This window comes from Lampetra planeri, chromosome 3, assembly GCF_965212315.1.
Source record: "Lampetra planeri chromosome 3, kcLamPlan1.2.h2, whole genome shotgun sequence".
Taxonomy (NCBI): domain Eukaryota; kingdom Metazoa; phylum Chordata; class Hyperoartia; order Petromyzontiformes; family Petromyzontidae; genus Lampetra; species Lampetra planeri.
This window is the reverse complement of record NC_136109.1, coordinates 6494252-6516695: the sequence shown is the minus strand read 5'-3', so window position 1 is coordinate 6516695 and position 22444 is coordinate 6494252. Positions and strand designations below refer to the sequence as shown.

The window sequence follows — 22444 nt, the reverse complement described above, 5'->3', positions numbered from 1 at the left end:
AATGTAGAGATCGCAGTGGTTGGTCCTCTATGGGCAGTTAAATGCAAATCAATTTGATCCTCTCCCACCCATTGAGATGGTGCGCAGTATTGCATTGCTATAGGGCATCCACAATTCAGTCCAGAAGAGGAAATGATACCAATTTGAAAGCACTAAGAGTCACCACCCACAAATTACCAAGTCAGTTGCCAGCTCGGCACCGTCCTATGCTAGCGTTCAACTCACACCGACGGTGCAAGGTATGTGTTGCATTTTGTGCTGGATACAGTCACATTTGCAAAATGTGATTTGTAACTTTTATCCTTACCTGTGTATCGATAGTTCAATGTTAAATTGACATTTTATCTTGGTGTGGTTTTAGTACTGTTTTTGTTGTTGCTTTGCTGCCTTGACCAAGCCTGTTAAATCGGACTCATATAATCAAAGCAAGTATTTGTATTTATATTTAGTGACTTGCTTACCATTTTCTCTGTTTTGCACTCCTTTAGTTTTTCTATTGTTTGTTGTTGTAACTTGTTGACCTGCCCATACTGGACATCTGTGAAAAAAACTTCATAGCTCATCGGATTCCCCCAGTCCAAATAAAGATTCGGATTGAAAATGTCGTTTATTATGCCGTTCCTGCTGAAATAAATACAATCTAAACTCATAGCGTTTCACCACAACGTGTTCTGGGTACAATTCTACAGAAAGAGTGAGGGTTTTGTAATTGACGGGTGCAGTCATAGGCAGGGACAAAAAGGCTCCGAGTCTGTTCTTAAATGGGGCAGACATTTGAGCGGCAGGGTGGCGCAGTGGTAACACGTGTGCCTTTACAGCAAGACGTATCTGGGTTTGATTACTGACTCAGGTGCCATTTCTGCGTGCATTTTGTATGTTCTCCCCTTTTGCGTGGGCTTCTTTCGGGTTCTCCGCTTTTCATCCAGAGGTAAGAAAGCACAGTATGTAACTGGTGTTGACCAAACATCCCAATGCGGAACTAATTACATGCAAATTTGCTCAATTGGGATTATGCACAACAGCATCACTCCTCACTTGAAAACTTGGCAGGACTCTAATATCCAGCAGGGCCTTCTGAGTACAGACTACAAGGAGGCAAATCAGAATGGGCGACCTACCACTCTGCAATTCCTAAAGCTGCCCTTAGTGTGCCTCTACGAGCAATTTGGCATTCAAATTTAATCTTAATCGACATGAAGGTGCTTTAATTTGGCCCTATGACATCGAGCATGAGCACAGAACTGACGAATGGTCAGAGCGCTGAGCTGACAAAAAAGGATATCCTGGGTTTAAACTGAGTGTCGTGAGTTGATAGGGCACATATGACTGCACAGAAAAAGGTCATGAACTATTTAGTTCTGCACCTAGTTTGGAAAAATTCTTGGTCTCAGAATGTTGACAAACATTTTCTCCAGTAGGGCGAGTGGGAAGTTCCCCCCGACCCCTAGTTAGTGTGTGGATCAGACCTAATTTTAAGGGATATCAAAAGTAGCTCAGTGTTATCTGCTTCCATGGACGATTCTCTAACATGAAAGGTTGCATTGGGACAAAATCCCAATGGATACGTCATCTCATGACCACATAAAACAAATAATGGCTTGCTGTATGTGCAGTGTTGATCGTGTTCAGATCGTGGCCTCGTCATCATGAAGCTCTATTTGCCGCTTATGTTGCTGCTGTGGCAGCTGATCCTGCCGTGTCACTCAAAAGTGGAAAAGAAACAGCGAAGTATGCATGATTTTGATTGCAATCCTGCATAAAGAAGGATTTCAGACACATGTTTCCTTCCACATGCACGTTTATCAGCTCAAGTTACCTCGTTTATAGCTGGGGAACTTAACACATTCGCCAATGCTAAGTCGTTTAAGACTTAGCTTTGATGGCACCTTTGGCGCCATCTCGCTGCCGCGGCTATCCCCGGTTGCCTTCATTTCGCTGCTATGGATTGATGATGCCGTAGCATGCACTCTGACAAGTCACTGGCATCTTGTAGACTGGATGAGATAAAGGTTCTGTACCAGATGGGATATTAAGTTTGAGCTTGAGTTGCATGGATGATCCCGTTTTGCCAGTTTCCTGGTTATTTTACCATGGAGATTCATGGTGGGTGAGCACAGCAACATCACAAACTATAGACAAAAGCCATCAATATTGCAGAGAACGAGTACAGGGTTCTGAAGGAATATAGCACCACGAACAAACGAGGCATTTCACATTGCAGAGTATATATATATATATCATCTATAAATGAGAACATATAAATAATATATACATTATTATATTAATTCTGCCTTGAATAAGACTGGTTCTCTATCCAACAATACAAGGGTTCAGTTCCAGATGAGACATTTTTATATTGGATATGGCAATAGTTGTTTTTACTGGATCAACGAGGATTCAATCCCAGATGAAACATTAGTTCTATATTTCATAAGACTATGGTTCTCTACCGAATTGAGACAGTTGTTAAGTATCGGATAAGACCAGATGAGACATTAGTTCTATATTTCATAAGACTATGGTTCTCTACCGAATTGAGACAGTTGTTAAGTATCGGATAGGACCAGATGAGACATTGCCAGATGAGACACCCCGTGCCATATTCATCAGTCTACAACTTCACTTCCCCACTACGAAAAACAAACACATCGACATATTGTGGCTGTCTCAATGTGGATACACATGTGTACATAATTTGCATGCAAGGATGTTTGCTTAGTGAAAACATGATTTTGGTTGCTAGCCATCATGATACAATCTAGTCGAGCTCACTTCATCTATCAAGGACTATCCCTGTATGTATATATGTTGAACTTATTTCGCACCGTATGTAGACAACCATGCTAATCAGAGGTGTAGGGGAAGGACAATAAACTAAACACAAAAAGCAGTGGTAAAGAAATTCGTTTTCAAAAAGAAATACAATTTTCAAATATCCTTATGCTGGTATCTCATCAACTTTGGATACATTTATATCTGTATTAAACAGACATGCATGCCTTGAAGTTTTATAGGTCAAACAAACTGCATTATATTCAGTGTTGGTTTCACAAAGGTATGAAAATTAGAACAGTATCACATTTTTGCCCTATTTATATAAGGTGTTCGTGAAGGTATAATTCATTTTTGTTGCATTACAATTGAGCTGTGTGCTTAAAATGTTGGTGACGTATTACATGCTTAGAATTTTAAACCATATATATTGAGTGATCATCAACAGCACGTAGCAGAAGCATTCAAAGCATCGTGCTTGAGATGCTGACCAATACCTCGATGCAATGTGCGTTGCCATCTTCAAAGTAAATATTTGCCATGGTAAACATTAACCATGAAGATGGATAATAATATCCTGTAAGTCAAAATGACATATAGATGCCAACTGTATGTTTCACCCAACTATCTCACATACCGTGTCGTTTCCTTGTGTGTTCGTGTGTTTCGTGTTTGTTTGCACGTGTGTTTAGATTTCAATGATACAATGGTGAATGAAACATGCAAGTTTTCCCTGGAGGAAATTCACGGTATGAGCTCAAGTTACACAATAGGCACCAGGTTCTGAACGCACCAATCCATTCTGAATATCATTGCATTTGCTTTCCTTCATAGCTCCCCTCTATCTCCCAGCTTTCTCATGATTCCCTTCTCTTCTGTCTTGGGACCGACAGACGTGCTAACCCAAAATGATTGTTGGAAGTATTACAGAACAATCCGAAAATCCACTATTCAGTAAAATTTGTGGATTACTGCTCCAGAAATCCGCGGGACACAGTGGCGGATAAAAAGCACGCTTTGAGGAGCTACAATCCGCTATCCTTAGAAGTAAGAGGGATTGGAGCTGCAGGGAAATACAAAGGTTTTTATTCTATTTAGCAATCTACATTATTTAAATTTGCATCTGCACAGACTAGCTGTGTTGACCTGAATTATTTCATAGATAAGATTTTGTTTGCATTTTTTAGATTCGGATAACAAGGCAAAACAATGCATATCAGTCTTTAACGTAGACCCATATGACACACAGACCCAAATTGGGTAAAATTCGCATCTTAATCTGCGAATTATCACAGAATACACTTAGCCGATAGTCATGTGCCTGCAATTCCTCTGTAGTCCGCAAAAACGTTGCGGATAGGAACCGCTTGCCTCTTTCTTACCATTCTTACCTTTGTAGTGGGTTCACAGGCGACAGAGACGGTGTAGTCGAGGCACACTAATTATTACAACTTGCATTCAACACAGGGCAACATATAAAACACTTGAAGGGGTAACGGCCCCTTCACTCGTACTGGACTGGGATCCATCCCTAGCGCTGTCTCCCAACTGTTCTGCTCCCAGGTCCTCCGCTAAGGGTGCTAGGGGAGGCTATCTGGCCCGGCCCTGGTCAAAGCACAGGTCACGACACCCAGCCAGACAGACCCGGCTCTTAGAAGAACATCGGCTCTGAGGCTCTGGGGCCGCGCCACTGGCTTGCCCTGCTCGGTCCTGAGAAGGATGGCGAGTCAGAGGAGTTCCAGGGCCTATCTGCTGGTCTTCAGTCTTCACTGGTTAGGCTTCCCAACACTGAACCACGAGCCTTCTCGCTCCCCACCTTTTATATCAATTTGCCACTTAGGGGTGGGACTGTGTGGGATCCCAGCGTCCCCCCACAGCCCCCCAGGGTGTTAACCCGTTGCGGACGTGGATGTGGACACCCCTGTTTGTTTGTCCGTTTCCCTCCCGTAACACCCCTACACCTTTATCTGTGTCACACCATTTTGGCGTGAAAACATTTTTGTGGATCATGTCTTGCTCAAATGAGCAGTGGCAGTAATAACCTTCATCACAGCCCTGAACCAGTAGTGACAGTTCCACATTATTATGGTGGAGGCGAGTGTCTCCATAGGACAACCACTATTACTTCCCCACAATGCAGGACCCAATTTATCGAATCCAGAGGTATACGAATAATAATTACAACTTGTAATGCGCCGCAAAATATTCACTCTCGAATAGACAGATCAACTCGGAGGCTCGAAGAGAGAGATCAACTCGGATGCACGTGGAAAAACCACAGACGAGCAATGAAAGGCAACCAGACGGTGGGCCAGAGCCAAATTCCCCACCCCCAACCCCCAAGCTCTGCGGTCCTCTATATATTAAGGTGCTATCGGCTTATTAATAATGGAAAAGATTGACAGCAATCCACAGTTGCTCTACCGCGTTATCCTGGCAAACCACAGAATGACAACCTCGACACCCATTGGAAGGGTATTTTCCGACATGTGTGATTCACCAACCTTCACCGCCTCCACACAGTGCTGAAGTACTGCGTGCGCCACCACGTGGCACGAAGGCATGCAACAGCGAATGACCTTGTAATTATTTTGCTCGAAAAGGGATTTTGGTCATAAAGCGACACCACCCCTACTGTCCCCACCAACCTCTACTGCTGCTGCCTGCGCACGCTAACTAGCACCCTTGCACAATCCCCACTACTACCTGCTCACTACTGTTACCACTACCCGCTCACTACTAACACCACTTCCAACTCACGCTGTCTCTCACTCAAAACTACTCTCCCATGCACAACCCCCAACTGAAATCTACCCGACTTTAGATCAGAGTTGCTTAAGTTGCATGGTTAAAAAAGACACGGCACTGCCTTTTAAACAAACAAACCCAAATCCGCGTCCAGTAAAAAAACAGTGCCTAAAGATGAAGAGGGGGGGGGGGGGCTACAGAGGAGGGGGTGGGACCGAAAAGGAAGCTGTGAGGAGGGCCTCAAGATAAAAGAGACGGGGTCTAAATTTAAAGGGGTGGGAGATGAATAATAAGGAGCGAGTCTTAAGAAGGGTGTGGGGCAGAGGAGCAACGCTCACAACAATGTGTGGCGCGTCGGGCAGATAAAATACAAAAGGTTGACACAATGGGAGGTACAGTTGGTGCATCTGCCAATCATCTCAGCCAACCCATAGCACCTGGTTTTGTCCCGTGACCTGTCAGTGAACCTTCAACACTTCACGTGGCCTCAAAGTGCACCTGGCCTGGCACAGGTGCTGTGGTGACGTCACCGTCACTTAGTGGTGAATGGTAGGGTATTGGTATTGGGGCCTAAAGAGAAATGAGTGGTGGCCTAAATAGGATGAGGTGGGGCCTAAAGAAGAGGTGGGGGGAGGAGGGAACCCCGAATTCCACATGCCGAGGAAAAATGCTTCATCCGTGAACTTTGCTGTTGATGTAAGGGAAATTGAAGCAAATAATCAAGTAAGTGCAGCAGGCAGCAAACATGTATTGAGGCAGATGCGGCTACAGGCTAACTATTATCAATATATATAAACACTCAGGTCTGTCATTATGTTATTCTGTCATTCTGTGACTAACGCAGCACGGATTGGTTGAAGTGCGTCACGTGACCGGGACCAAGCAGCCAACCAACACTTGGCGGGGCTATAGAGGGGCGGGTGAAAGTCCGCATCGAACCAAACCCCCAGCAAGGCAATCTACTTAACGACGAGAGGAAATTAACACGAAATGTCGTTTTCAATTAAGTATTCCAGATGTAAAGTGATATAAGCTTTTAATGAAGAAATACAATTATCTAGTTCAAAACATAATACAATTCAAAATATGTTTCATTTTAAAACTTCTAAACGGAGCATCGGGTGCTTGCGTGAATGTGTCGTTCGTGTGCAATTTTCTTTGTTACATTCCTGGCCGAAGGCCATAAATCGTTCATAATCATAATCATCTTAGTGAATTGTTAATTTCTACTATATACATTGGATGGGCTAGTAGACAAGGAGGGTTAAGAATCCTGGTTAGGGCTCGAATGGGTGACCACCAGTGTATACCAGGTGTTGCAGGCTTGGGCTATAAGGGCATGCAGATGTCAAAAAAATAGATTCCGTCCCTTTACTGGATTGAGTCTTTTCAATAAATCCTTCTCTGCAGATCGTTCAGGGTAACCCGCCTCATAAGTGTGGGGTTTCTCTGGGCACACCAGTATTCTCTCACAGACTAAACTCAATTTGGAAGCCACCTGACAAAGGAGTCTTGAAACTAAGTCAGGCTTTTCTGGGTAATTATTAATAACAATTGCCATTCGTCAATTAAAATATAAACCAGTTAATAAGACATTTGAATTTGTAATGCACAGTTTTCATTCGAGCCTCAGAGAGTGAGAGACAACAATTAATTGTGTGGAAAGCCACAAACAGGAAAGCAGCCATAACCGTTGCCAACAATTGCCCAAGCTCTGTGGCCCTATACAGTATTGGGATGTGGGAAGAAACCACAGTATCCAGAGAAAACCCACGTGTGCGAGGGCAGGGTAACACTCAATCCCCATACAGGTGGAAGAAATGGAGATTAATCCACTTGCTTTACTGCCATACCCTGGGAAGCCAGGAGATGGTCAACTCAATACCCACTGATAGGGAATTGTGTGTGATCCACTAACCCTCACCTCAAAGTGTTGGGTGTACAGGATTGTGCCACTGTAGTCTTGTGCAAATATGGTCATCAATTGGAGAAGCCATGTGGATTCTAACCGCTAGGCAGTACTGTGCAACCAATATAGTTTTTTTGGAAAAACCATGATTCATTATTCCCGTGTGGATTTTTTTTACAGCGGCTCATTGCATGCATTCATATATCTATAATTTTAATATAAAACTATTGTAATTCAAAATCTTGCAATTTTAGGTTTTTATTTGTAATGAATTATAGCTGCCTTGTAATATAATTATTTAATCACTTCACACAAAAAACGGCTGCAAAGTTGGGCTCAAGATAAAATATGTGCAGAGCAGAAGTGATACACAACAAGTTTGAAAATTTGTTGGTATTACATGAAAGGTTCGAAAGAAGTTCTACATTCATGCCTAAGGCAATTACTGAAGGTGGATCATAATCGAAATGATTCATCAAAGAGGTTAACAAGAGCAGAGGATTACCACTGTGGAGATGAGGTAATGGAATCAGGTCATGTGCAGGAGAAAAGCGGATTCTGGCATTAGGGGGCCGTGGTGTCGAGAGGCCTTCGTCCAGCAATGGATTGACAATATCTGATACACAACTGTTGTATTATTTTCTTTGCTACACAATGACCTATGCTTTCTTAAATGGTATTTGATCAAATATATATCTGTTATTGGCTATTAAGATAGTTAAAATGTTTTTTTTTGTAATTATAATGATTTGCCTTTTATTTGTGGTATGTCTGGGTTATTAATGTTTATTTACTAAATTATTAAATACACTAATGTTGATTATAACAAAATTGCGTTCCAATCCTGTTCAACACACATTTTCTCGCAGATTTGCTTCTGCTGCTGGAATGTTTATCTTAATGATATATATCTGACGCTGCCTTAGCTTAACGGTTTAGTACGCTGAACTTGCAATGCAGAGCTTGGGAGCTACTTGGTTCGATCGTCCAGCGTGGCAGTTGAATGAAGGGCGAGTTTCTTAAATCCCTCCTCCTCTGTCGACCAACACGGTTGGTCGGCAGATTGTAAATCTGCAGATTTCGTGTTGTGGGATAAAGTGCGGGTACTCCCACCTATTCCAACACGTCTGTCTAGCATGGACGAGTAGGCCAAGATATCCTCTAGTGGATGCCCTCCCACCAGAAGAAGAGTGAGCAAGATACCTATAGCCACCAGTACAATTAGTTGATTGGCAGATTGCGTGTTGTGGGGTAAAGTGTGGATGCTTCCACCTATTCCAAGATATCTGGCCAGCATGGAAGAGTAGGCATGATATCCTGTAGTCGGAGGACCTTCTGCCAAAAGTGTAATAAGGCATATCAGATCTGCATCTTTAACCCTTGACCTTTACTGTTTTTTTATTTTTTATTTACCAGTCTTAAGTCACCTTGAGGGTGCAATTGTGAATTTCTCACCAGATTGCAAGTACACTGGCTGCCTCAAGGTGACAACGGAATGTGCCGACAAAGGAAATGCGACTGGTAACTTTGAATCGTACACATGAGGATCCAGATTGAGACTATGCACACGTGCATGCATTCACACATTTTAAACAAAGGCATTCATTTCAACTCTTTGATGCGTTTTCGAGTTGTACCAGGTGTTTAGCATAATCACCGCTTGTTGCGGAGGGTTTGCAGATCGAGTCGCACGGCTACCCTGGTGAATACTGCTGCTAATATTAAACATGCATGCCGTCGGCTTCACAGTGGATGTCAAATATCCCATGACGCCATTCCAAACAGGGTAGTGGCTGGGCCATATGTGCTGCCATTACAACCCAAATTTGACAAGATTAAACAAACTCCAGCCTGTTCTCCTATAACGTGGTAGTTGCGTTCCTGAAGAACACCACCTTCTGAAAAAAATCGCGTTATAATAAATAATATATAATAATGGAATGAAAGCACAGTCTGGGATAAGACGTGAGTTTCATATGCAGGCTGAACAAATACTGAGGCGAGTGGGTAGGATTTAGAAGCATCCCGGCTTGTGTGATGCTCCACCGAGGCAGCCGTACAACCGCTTATTCCTACTAGCGACATAGTAGTGTAAGTTCTGTTGATTCAATTGCGTTATATCCAATTCGCATCCGCGTTATAAAAAGTGTTCCCTCATAAATTCATCCCGTTATGAAAACACATTAAAGGAGAACAGACTGTACAGTCGACCCTTCTGCATCGCGACTTTGCCCATCGCGATTTCGATGTATCGCGGGGTCGGCATAAGAAATTAAATGGGATTTGTTGGGGAGTTTTTGGGAGTTTTTCGATTGCCGCAGATGACACGCAAAAAGTTTAGTAACTCATAAATGCATATAATATATGTACAGTACTATATAATATTAATGTATTGTATCTTTTAATACCATAAATATACACAATCGTTTTAAAGTTACATTTTGTAAAAAGTTAAAGTTTTCGAAAAGAACACGAAAGCCAGCAGACGACATGCAAAGGCTCACAGCACCCCCCTCCCCGAACCCCCCGGCTGGAGGTGCTCGCTTCGCTCACCAACAGGACCAAAACAATGTACGCGTTTTTTCCAGATCGCAGGGGGCCTGCGCCCCTAACCCTCGCGATGTGGAAGGGTCGACTGTACTTGCAAATTGCAAAAATCTGTGAAATGTAGCAACATCGTCCCCTACTGATAAAACCACTGCAGGCTTTGTGAAGCATAGCACCTTTGTGATAACCTTGAGCTATACGCACATTGTGAATTGCAAACGTACATTACTGGCGATATCATTTGTTGTCTAAACTTTCACTCCATGTGCTGGGGATCTTCTTTAGGCACCCAATGCAGTTTTTTGAACAACACCATACCGTGCGCCACCACACAATCTTCCACCACACCAGGCACTAATCACCTGCACCTCCACTCCCTGTAGCACCACACTCTCCTCCCACAACCTGTGCCACCTGTGGCACCACGCCCTGCACCACCACCCCCTATGCCACCACAGTTTAAATGTCCTCATCGTTGTCAAAAGCTTGACACAGAGCCGATGAGTTTACGATGCTTGCGTTTACGCCGGGCCTTCTGATGCGTTTGTGCGTTGGGGTTTACGTTGTCGTTATGATGGTGCGTTTCTGCCCTCTCCGTGTGACCAGTCTGCCAGTTCAAAGAGTGCATCAGCGTGAAGACAAAATGCGAGAAGCCGCTCAACAAGTACCTGACACCGGAGGAAAGTAAGCGTGAGCCGCATGCCCCGGCACCGCACGTCCCGGCACCGCATGCATCTCATATTTGAGTGGGAATGAAGGAAACTTGAAGGAAGAAGACACAACTTCAAAAACAAACCAGTGCTCTTTTACTTGCATTTGTTTGCATTTTGACCGCACGTATTGTGGTTAATGCTGACATGATTCCTCGTAAAAAGGTTTCAGTTTTGTTGAGGAAAAAAGGGGGAAACCCTATTTTTACATTTTCGTACTGGCAAAGGAAGCCTCATGATGCTCTTTTACTGTTAGGCCTACCCTTAATAATGATAATTATGCAATTTGTAACACGCACAATATTTTACGGGCCTGAATGACTGTGCCTCCAAGATCAATATCACTCAAAAGCCAGGCCTTTGAAGTGTCCATTAAAAGTAGATAACACTGATGCACACCAGCAGAGGAATTTAAATGTATTTTCAAAATTGACATTTTCAGTGTCTTTTCAAATCCCATCTCATTGCCTTATCGTACAGAAAACAGCGAATTCTGCTGTAAAATTCCCCGGCGCAGGGATAGGGTCAACTTCCATTCAATCCCACACTGCACTGTGTCGCGACGTTCTAGCCGCACAGCCTCCTGCAAATTGCAAACAAAAGTTGTAACGTAGGTGTTTTAAAGGTAGGGGTATGATGATGCATCACTTCTTCAATTAATATCAATGTTTTAAGCAAACGATACACATGGAATCGCATTTGAAATAAATTATTTTTTATCAATGTACGTTAAATAAAATTGGTTAATGTGACCCCTCCAGCCACTAGAGGTCGCTACTTCCACCATAATTTTAATGATATTCAATTTTTCAATCAAACTGTCGAATTGAATTGAAAAGATTAATTAAATCGCGGTGGAAAGGGGGGGAAGAGCCATTCCACTGCTTGATGAGGGCCTCCACACATAATGTGGGTCTTCGGGTTATATCACAAAATTGAAGGGGATTTCAGAGGTGGCTCTATGATATTCACTTCCATGGGCCGTTCTCTACGATGAAAGGCCACGATAGGTTTGAATGGAATTCTTCCTCTCGTGACACGCTACGCCAATATCACAATCGGGATTAACATTGGCAAAAAATATAAATAAATAATATTGTAAACAAAAAGCCTAAATGGCAGGTGTAGACCAAGTGAGCCACTTGATGTGTGATCCTTATGTTATCCTGTGATTGCTAATCACTTTGCACTGCCTCACAACTGGGCCATCATCCATTTGTAATTCCTGTATGCACTTCAAATCCGACAAATGTTTAGTTGTTTATGTACTAACAATAACTGTGTTCCTTCACACTTCTGCGTGGCAATGGCAGTCTGCGAGGGGGACAAGTTTGATGAAGTGGACTTGCACTGCCTAATTAACTCACGCCAAAGCTATGACGAGCTCACAGGTAACAACTCGCTGCGATCCCTCATCTGTTGCCATCAATACCTTCACTTGTCGCCGCCACTAACGCCGGTCATCATCACCGGCCATACTTGCGGGCAAGCTATCATTGACACGATCATAAAGTTAGAGGTGTAGCCTCACAATTGGTCGCTCGTGCCGCAAGAGGGAGCTCCAGAGGGCCCCTCTACTGCAGTGCAATTTGATCTCCTCGTCGACACTGGCCAGACGTCTTGTACGTGAGAGGCAGGAGTGCCCACACTTCACCCCACCACACTAGACCTGCCGATTTACTGTGCTGTGCCCATTTATATTGTTGGGTGGACAGAGGTGGTGGTGAGGGGAGATTATATAAACTTGGCCATGGTTTTAACTTTCATACCCACCGTGTTCATCATTGTCATCAACGGAGGCCGACAACCATGACAACAACCATCACTCGAGTTGGCAATCTGACGGTCATCATTACTCTGAGGAACATGTATCCTGATCCAGCAGTCTACTGCTGGATGAGGGTATTACCACGGCCGTACGGGTCATGAGGGTTAATTTACCATACTTCACCACACTGGCCAGTGCATGGTAGCATGGGAGAGCAACGTGCATGGGTGCACTGACATACAATTCAACAATTAATTTTACTGCATTGTCTTCCGCCGCCCAGCACATGGACCCACAATGGTCTATAACACCTGTTGTATGCGTCTTGCTCTCCCATCCAATCAACCATCCAGGTTCAACTCTGTTTACCTTCCGAGTTCTCATGGGATTGGTTATTACTTACATAGCCATCATTACGGTGTCCCTTGAATGAGCAATATTAGCTTAGTCAATCGTAATGATTTCACAATATAGGTAAAGACTATAAACTTTTTTCTTACCCGTGCCACACCACTGGAAGTGGAGTAGAGTCACGGACAGGAAGGATGTGACTATATAAGGGCCTTGATGTTGTATGGGGCAGCATCAGTTTTCATAGGGGGCTCGGGGGAGGAGTCACGTGATTTACGGGAGGCTTGAGCCTATTTAGTTATACAAGGACTCCTCTACTTACGAACATTCGACTTACAAACTTTCAGAGATACGAACAAACCTACCCTTATGTCCAGTTGCCGTTTCGAACCGAGAGTCGTAAGTTTAACCGCAACGCAATAGATGCCGGTGGTGGAATCTACATCTGCAGAACATGAAAAACCAGTGGCATCTACATCTACAGGAGATTATACAACGTATAAAGCCATTTCCCGTGTTAAGTGTACATGCCCTACAACATGTTTGGAATCGTCAGGAGTAAATTTGGACAAATATATCAATTTCACAAACAGACCTCTGGAACCTAATTCTTTCGTAAGTAGAGGTGTCCCTGTACATTTTTGTGTTTACGTGTAAATGAGAGTTGCAATTGGGATCTGCGTGTCTGGTAGGTACGGGAGGTTGTTCTGAGTCAATGCATCACTGTTCCCACAGCATGCAAGGGCAAGGGCTATGTGCGCGCCAGAAAGCAATGCTTTCAGAGTATCTACAAGAAGAAGATCGAGGCCATTGGTGAGAGTGTTGAGGCCGCTGTCCCCCGAGGCCTCTCCCTGCTGGGCGCCGGCCGCATGGGGTCCGCCGTTTCCAGATCCCTCGCTCGTGTGTGAACAGCTGCTGCCGCCGCTGTGCTCGTCGCTTGAGGGAGAAGGGCTGCCGCCCGCCGGCTCTCCTCCCGGGGTCGCACCCCCGCGAGTCCGCGAGAGGGCCATGGCTCATCGCCGGCTCACGGCCGCCTCAAAACACTCCGTTGCCTCTCCACCAATCAAACGCGACGCCTCCCCTCACACAACCCTGCGCAGCAATCACACGCTCTGAACGGGGGTCAGGGGTCGGAGGGCGAATGACGTTGCTCGCGTCCGCGTTGCCGATTGGGGGTTTTCGTTACTGGTGGTTTAAAGGGCTGTGGGACGGGCGTTCACAAGGGCAGTTAGTCCACATGCAGTGCGGGGGTCCGCAGCAGCAAGATGAAGTGCACACCCGTGGAGCACCAACCACACACGCTGTGAGCGTACACACACACAGCACCACGCGCATCCACTCGCTCGTCGAAACCACACGAGGCTGTGATTATTTATAAACGATTTATTACTGGCTGACTGTGAACCACTGTTGAGTCAGTAGGAATCGGCAAGGCAGGCTCACACTATTTCTCTATGGTCTGTACCCTGGTCGGTTGTGACTTATACCTATTTGGCTATTACGCTCGATACCGGCTCTCTCTCTCTCCCGTACTCACGGTTCGCCGCTCCTGTGCGCCTGTCTTCGCAGCACATCGACTCGTCTCGCGGACGTTTGATTAGCTGCCCTGAAGAGACGACCGCCCCGGTGGCTGACTCGAGAAGCAAGAGACCTTTTACCTTTCTGCGTCCCCCTTTTATTGTTAACCCACATCAAAGAAAGCCATCGCTAATCCAAGGGCCTTCTCGGCCAATCAGATTGCTCGGCTTGCGCCGCAGCATTCGGCGCTCTCATCGCCGCCCACATCCCAGTTTCCATATCAAAGGGACCGCCGATTGGCTGCGGCGCCGGCGGCCGTGCACAAGCCCATTCGTCCTGCCAATCAGACACCCACCCTGGCCTCCTGCCGTTCATGGCTGCGCCCCCCTACCTGCCTGCCGATCCGTGTGTGGGGGTGTGTTTTAACCGCGGTGGCTGGGTAGCCCTGCCGTGACCATGTATCTCAACCCAAGTCACTGCGCTGCGGTGCGGGTTAGCATCGGGGTAGATTGCCCAATTCCCTGGCCGCAGGAAGTCGTGAAGATTATCCCTATGAGAGGGCTTCTGGGTGAAAACTTGTCGGCCAGGTGGGGGAGGGGGGGAAATGTGTGAGGGTGTGTTTATGTAGGGGGTGGTGAGGGGGAAGCAGTGTCGGCCCCGTCGCTTGGTGGTGGCGAGGTCGTAGATGGGGCGCCCGCAGAGCGGCTTCGCGGCGGCGGCATCACAAGAGCTGTGTCCTCATAAATGCGTGGCTTCGAAAGATTGAGCCGGGTCCCCTGCAGATGTTCTGGAACTCGTTGATGCTGCGCTTGCTACCCTGTCTGTCCCTGCGGCTCGTTGTCATTGATGTTGTTGATGTTATTATTGATGCTGGGCCCTGATTGCCTCATACCATGCTCTGCCCTCTATCCTCTCTCTCTGCAAACCTTCGGGCTACTATCAAAGGTTTGTTCATGAAGCCATCCAGATTTATAAACATAGACATAACTTCAACTGAGAAGATGGATACAAATTGAGCAATCATTGCAAGGATTCATATTCTTGGTTCTTTCGGTAAAGTCACGTAGAAGGGAAATAATAAAATAATAAAAATATTAAACAATATTATTTCCCTTCTACGTGACTTTACTGAAAGAACCAAGAACATGAATCCCTGCAGTCACGAAAGTTTTAAATCATTGGAAGGATGTTATTAACCAGGTAAAATCTTAACTGCTTCATGGTGTTGCCGTCATTTCCGCATCTCCAGATTCTTCAGCCTCCTATTCCCAGTCCCACCAACTCCCCCCCCCCCCCCCCCCGCATTTTGTCTGCTCGTCCTCTAAACGTTCTCGCAGCACTCCCCTCCCCCTACCCCACACCCGCCCCTCTCTATATCTCCCCCTTGCTCCTCCCCCCTCTCTTACCTATATAGCCTCTTGTTACAGCAGCCATTTTGCCCACTTCAGCAATTGTTCCTTGCTGTGGTTGTCCCACTTGATGACGGATGCTTGTGTTGCACCCGAAACGTCGTGATGTAATTTATTTTATTTTATACCTACGTGACTTTACCGAAAGAAACAAAGAGTATGGGTCCCTGCAGTCACGAAAACTTCAAATCTATAAATTAAATAGCCCTCACCTGCACCACTGTCCCACCTCTCGTCTCGTTCCAGCCAAGAGACAGCTGAATCTCCGCAGAATTCCTGACCGAGTACTCGGTGAGCAACATGCCAGCGAAACGCACTCGGATGTATTATCCGCGCATGTCACGATGTCGTGTCGATCTCGTCCGCCCACTCATCAACACGTTCCGTCGTTTTGTTGTCCAAAGAGTGCGCACTGGATGACTGTTACAAGAAGACAGAGGAGTGCCTTGAACCGTACCACCTGCAGTATGCTAAAAACCCAGGTGAATGTTCTACACTGTCTCAAATATTGGGGACTAATCCATGAATGGTAGTAAAGGAGTTTTCACTAACAGCTGATGAACAACAAATACAAATTCCATATAGTTTTTGTCTCTACCAATGTGGCCATTTTCATTTTTAATCATACATTTTGTTTTATTTTACCTGGTAAGGCCCACTGAGCTCTTTAACTATTTTGAAAAAAACGCATGTTTCTAAATGGTGAGGGAAAACCGGAGGGCCTGGGAAAAAGCAACACGTCGACGGGGAGAACATGCAAACTCCAAATATACAGGCGTCAGGGTCAGGATCGAACCCACGACCTCCTGTATACTAGGCGAAAAAGTTAACATCTAAGAAGTTAACATCTACGCCACTGTGGCACCCCATGACAGTGAAGGAGTTTTCACAAATAGTTGGTGAAAAAAGTATGCATATAGTTTTGGTCTCTTTCTGTCAATGTGGCGTGTCGATATCCGCTTTGGTATTGAGAATATTGTTCAATCGAGAACCTGGTGACCCTGAGTTTGAGACCCAATCACGGCTAACATCATTGGCCAGCGATATCTGTTTAACCTGTCCTGGGTCTCCCTACACCTACCTTCACCAACCGACACTGGCCGGTTGGTGAAGGTGGGTGTGGTGAAGCAATGAATGGACAAAGAGCTGTGAAAACACGGTATATATTGCAGGGTGGCCCAAACGTCAGGACACTTAGGGTTATATTTATTTTTGAAAATCACATTAGGTTATCTAATTTATTTAAACAAATGTTCAAACTTATTTCCATTAACATTAATGCATGCATTCATTCTTTTTAAATAGATTTGGGATATTTTTAAAAGAGATCACAGTTTCCTTATTTAGCTTATTTAAAAAGGAATTGAACTTGTTCATCCTCAGTCAATCTTCTTACCATTTTTAAATGCCATCTGAAAAGGAAGATGAAAAATAGATATTAATAATGATAAAATATTAATCTAGATAAAATATTAACCTAAGGAATAAACAATTAAAATGTTTATTGCCAATATTAAAATAGATGTTCCCTGACTTTTGGGCCACCCTGTATATAGGCATGCCTACTATAATGCCCCTATGTTCAATAGAATGAGCATTATCCATTTCATTGGAATGCGATCTTTACTTGGCCATGCCCATTACTTTGTTGTTGGACTCTAGGCGCTCTGTCATTGACTTCCGCCCTGTTTTTTTTCTGCAGCCTCCTTGCGGGAATTTCAGCTGGAACATTGTGCCTACGTCGCCAAGGACTTCCCCCATTGTGAGAACAGGGAGGAGCTCCCCTCCACTCATCTTCCTCTTCCTGCTGTGCTCACATGGCCATGGGGCACCCTCCAGTCTTGTCTCCTCGTCCCCTGACACCATGAGAACAGCTTCTTCTAGCATTAGCACAAGCGTGGTTGACATTGGCCATGGTGCAGGCAATGAAATTAGGCACATGTTGAACTTCCCTCCTCTTCAATTTAACACGTAGCCTTTCGCGACCAATATTACTGATTTATGTTTTTTGAGTTAGGTAGTGTAAGTATAAATGTGTCATTAATAGTTCTGCATATTTGCAGATCATTTTCATAATTACAATTAACCCCCCCCTCTGATCTTTGCACCTGATAGGCTCACAGTGATGACATCATCTTGCTCTATTTAAGACTAGAGGCAGGAAGACTTCTTCACAACGCCTGATGAAGCTGGTTGCAATCACCAGTGAAACATCGCACTCAATTGTAAATGTCGTGAGTTTACTCGCCATCACACTGATGTGCCGAAGTAGTGACTAATTGGCACGTTTTGTTTACGTGACAAACCTTACTAATTGGTTGTGTCGGGTGGTGAACGTTTAACGATACATTTATATTCCCTCCTCTTCATATCCCGGTGCCTGCGTCGCTCTGTCCCATGGGACCCAGTGAAGCTGCACCACCTGCACACGCCATAGCAAAGCCACCTTCTTCCAGTCTCCATTATAAATGTCACATTTATAGTTGTGAATCAGGAAACCAGGACACTACCTTTCAGGAAGTGACATTGTTAGCAATGAATTATTGATATTAAGACCTTTGTAGATGAGACACATTAAAGAGGAAATGGCATTCTAAACTGTCCTACGCTTGAAATGTTTGTTTTTTGTAAGCCGTTGCAGCTGCAGGAGAGCTCCTTTAGTCTACAGTACCGTAGTCAGTTGCTACCCTTGCATTCAAATTCCCCATGAAAAGTGGGCATTCATGTTGTTTTAGGCTTGTCTAGGAAATCGCTTGTGTCCGAGTCTTCAGCCCTTTCCGTTCAACCCAAGTCGCAATTATTGTCATGTATCTCTGAATCCCAGACATTTATGGTTCTGTGCTTGGCATTTATGTGTCGTGTGTATTTCTTATCCCACACTGTCACACTGTCGTCTTTGGTTCATCTTGAACTGTACCGGTTACTCTACCATTGCTTCGTCATGAAAACGTCATCTGCGGCAGTAGGCCGCCCCCCCCCCGAGTCCACTTCTCCCCAATGCTGGGTGCCTCAACACCTACCATGGATCTCGTTTGACCCAGTGTCATCCAAGTCGGTTTCACGATCAATAATCATCGTCTCATTGTCCACTGGGCTGCAACCATTCATCCTCCTCGTGAGTAAACACTTGTGAGGCACCTTATCTCTGTTGCCTACAAGCAAGACAACCTGGGTTTGCAATCGGAGTTTTCCCTCTTCCAGGCAGATTTGACTCAACAGGATAAGCGAGCTATATCTGCCCCGGTGTTCATTCAGAATTGCTTTTTCATAGAGCCCGTGTAGGTTTAGCCTTGGTGCGCGAGCGCCTGGTTATTGTTAGTCTGTGGGTAGGCCACGTATCAACCAGGGGGATTATGCACTCTGCCTCTGTTTGCAGCTCACAGAAGCTACAGCTGGGGGCCTACGATGTAGCACTCACAGAAACTTGACGCATCATGCAGACCTGTGCATATTCATCCGCACGACCCAGCGGAGAATATTTTAGGAACCAAAAAATTAGTACTCTTTTTAAAGAAAACTACCAGTCCACACGTTCTTTAAACATGTCCTTCCCTCCACAGTTAGCCAGCCAGTCTTTTGGCTAATGTAGTATGATAGCGTATCCCGTGCATTTGCGCGGCACCCAGAGCCGGCCGTGGTGGAGGGTTGGGTGGGTGTAGGAGGGATGATGTCAGTGCGATACACAAACTCAGCTCAATGCTGTGGGATGCAGTCACGTTCGCACGTGGACTTAGCCGTGCGCCAGCCAGACAGGAATCCAGGCAAATATGGTATGACGCCAGTCAGGTAAAATAAAATCCCACATTGTTTGAGAGACCTTGATATTTGAAAAGTTTGGCACAATTGTGGCAGCATATACATTTAATAATATTATCTGCAATCATCCAGGAAAGCCTCATTGAGTCTCAAGACTCTCTTTCACAAGGGTCCTGCATTGGGATGTTTCGCCAATCTATTAAGGGTTGTCTGTCTTTATGTGGGAGGACACGGGAGAAACCCCACGCAGATGAGGTGATAAGACACAACGCTTCGCAATGTGAGCTGAATCTATTTCTGTACTGCCATCTCCTAGTTACCTCGCTACCCCCATGCCTATAACACCCATTCAAATCCTAACTAGGCTCAAATCTGCCCAGCTTCCAAGTTCCGAAGAGATCGGGCACATTTAAGGGGTTTTGTTTGCTTGTACGTTTTGTGTGTGACCTCAGACTGTGAGACCATGGAATGCACCAAGGAAGTGGATGCTTGCGGAATGCAGAATCGGAATTTGATAGAAGAGGAGAACGGGCCTGACGGTGAGTTACACACCATATTGCACGGAATTGTTTGCCAGCTTAAAGAATACATGCAGCCATGGTGTAACGGTTAGTGTACAGGACTTGCAGTTCAAAGGTCGCTGGTTCAATTCGATATCTCGGCAATGCAGGAGTTGAAACAATGGGAACGTTTCTTAAACCTCATCGCCTCTATCCACCAGAGGTTGTCGATCGGCAGGTCGCGAGTCGGTGGGGTAAAGTTCAAATACACCGGCCTCTTCCAAGATGTCTGGCCAGTATGGAAGGGTAGGCCACACATAACTTCTAGAGGGGATCTATAGAGTGTCTTCTGGTGGAGGCCCTTCCGCCAGCAGCGACAGTAACTATGGCAAGTCCTTTATTTACATTGGGGATACGTCCATGGAAAACGCGACGTTGGGAAAAAGGCGTGAACTGAAAACCTACTTCACCATTGACTTAATGACATAAGTTTAACCCATAGGCTTTCGCGACCAATATTATTCATAAGTTATTTTTGGGTTTTTTTCGTTGCATATAATGTGTTCATATCGCCTTGCGGCCACTATAGACGTACCAACATTCACCACAATGTAAAGCAAAAAAACAAAAATGTATTACTAAAATCGAATCGTGCCTCCTTGAATCATGACAACTGGGTTGGATCATTCTACCCCTATAATTCCATAGTGGATGGTTGAATTTACATCATTGTCAACTTGTGCCATCTGCCCTACTATCAATATGACAGACCTTTTGACATTGTTATCATGAGATGGCCACTTTGAGCCAGTGCCATGGATCATAAACCCAAAAATGTGATATAATTAATGCCATCAGCACATTTTTATCAAGCCAACAATACCTTGTATTCTAGAGACTTGAGTTGGCCACATTTATCCCATAATTCGAGTTGAAAGAGAACTCAAGTTGGATCTTTACCAAAGTTATGTTTTCTATGATTTCTCAAGTTATCCCATGAGTTGGGCAGGTCAGCAAGTTCAGTCATTTTTTTCGGGTAAGGGCCATTGGGCTTAAGAAGCTCGTTTTCAATGGCGACCCGGCCAGTGGTAAATAGTGCCAAGCACGTTACATATGAATGTAGAATTTGCAGGTGTTGCATAAAACAAAAGCAGGGACATTTGATAAACATGGCTAATAAACAACCTGAACTATGGACAATGGGAGTCAAGCTATCCATCCAAAATTACAGTCGGCATGACACTCGCGAGTGACAGGTGTTATCCATGAATACTTCTGAGCAAAGACTTTCCCAGACATAGCTTAGGGTAAAAGTCAAAAACCAATTTGCTGACGATAGGTTAATTGTAAATGTTACATTTTAAATTAAATGTAAAGTAAAATATTCCTGCCAGCTACAACATCTTTTTTATCATAACATATTTGGTACTGTATTTCCGCTTGGGCCTAATTATGACGCGGAGAATATCAGCAATCGCACGTAGCAAAATTACTTGCAGTTGAGAAAAAAATATGGATACGCAACTGCCAGGATGGCAACATAAGTTTCGTGGTTCACAGTCTACCAGCTCTACAGTGCACTGTGTGTGTGTTGTGTCTCACCGGGTGCAGTGGGTCTCATTGCTGGCGTTGTGGGTGGACTGCTGGTGGCCATCATCGCGGTGGCCTGCGTTGTGCTGTTCATCAAGAAACGAAGCCAGAGTCGTAAGTGCATGCTCGTTTGCACCAGACTCTTTGCTGCATCTTATGTTCATAATCGCGTCAATTGCAGTGAGACCTGTCTATTAGCCATTCTTTCCTATTGTCTGTGGCATCGAATGAATAAAAAAAATGCTTAATCTATTTTTTTCATTGATAAGAGAAGCGATGCAGAAAATTCATCATATACATCCTCTTTTTCCGTAATTTTTTTTTACAAATCACCAAAAGAACCCCAGTAAATTTCCCCGGGTGATACATCACCGCCTGCCAGTTTGTTGTCATTCCCCGCACCTCCATTTAATATGGTTGGCTACGTACGGTGGGAAAGAAGTTCAACATGCATACATACTAATCGTGGACCTCTGTCACTCGCACAAAAGGTGGGAGCAGCCCCAACGGACGAGGCTCTCCCGTGCAGTTCAGCCAAGTTGCAACCACCGCCAATGTGTGAGGAAGCAAGAGAGCGAGCATGTTTGCCAGCATGTACGTACATGCGTACGTGCTGTGTGGTACGGAAATCTTTGTTTCACAGTGATGGACAACTCAAAAAGACCACACGTGCCACTCAAACCCATGTTTCTTGCGCATATCTTGTTAATTAGACTGTGTAAGTTTCTTGATTGGCATGCAATGGGGGGACCGTGTACGTCCCGTGCGGTCTTTTGAATTGCCTATGCATGGTTTTCTTGCTCAATAATAATTGCGTTGCTTTGGATCTGCGTTTTACTGAATAATTCCACTTACACATTCTATTG

The 22444-nt window shown here is 44.8% G+C and overlaps 1 protein-coding gene across 1 annotated transcript; it reads left to right on the top strand.

Annotated features, from left to right (window-relative positions):
* The first annotated feature begins 220 nt into the window (after window positions 1-220).
* Window positions 221-22402, top strand: LOC144736936 (uncharacterized). Its single transcript, XM_078619635.1, has 12 exons — window positions 221-239; window positions 3465-3521; window positions 8888-8950; window positions 10583-10660; window positions 12000-12077; window positions 13541-13618; window positions 15979-16023; window positions 16137-16214; window positions 17435-17494; window positions 19941-20027; window positions 21600-21692; window positions 22070-22402. The coding sequence occupies exons 2-12, from the start codon at window positions 3479-3481 to the stop codon at window positions 22138-22140; spliced, it is 774 nt and encodes a 257-aa protein (XP_078475761.1). The 5' UTR covers window positions 221-239; window positions 3465-3478; the 3' UTR covers window positions 22141-22402.
* Window positions 22403-22444: the final 42 nt, after the last annotated feature.

Bases quoted from the DNA above. Each gene is read 5' to 3' on its own strand.
- LOC144736936 (XM_078619635.1), top strand. From the start codon at position 3,479: ATGGTGAATGAAACATGCAAGTTTTCCCTGGAGGAAATTCACG. The intron at 17,495-19,940 runs GTGAGAACAGGG...GTGTGACCTCAG, and splicing joins CGCCAAGGACTTCCCCCATT to ACTGTGAGACCATGGAATGC. The intron at 20,028-21,599 runs GTGAGTTACACA...CACCGGGTGCAG, and splicing joins AGAGGAGAACGGGCCTGACG to TGGGTCTCATTGCTGGCGTT.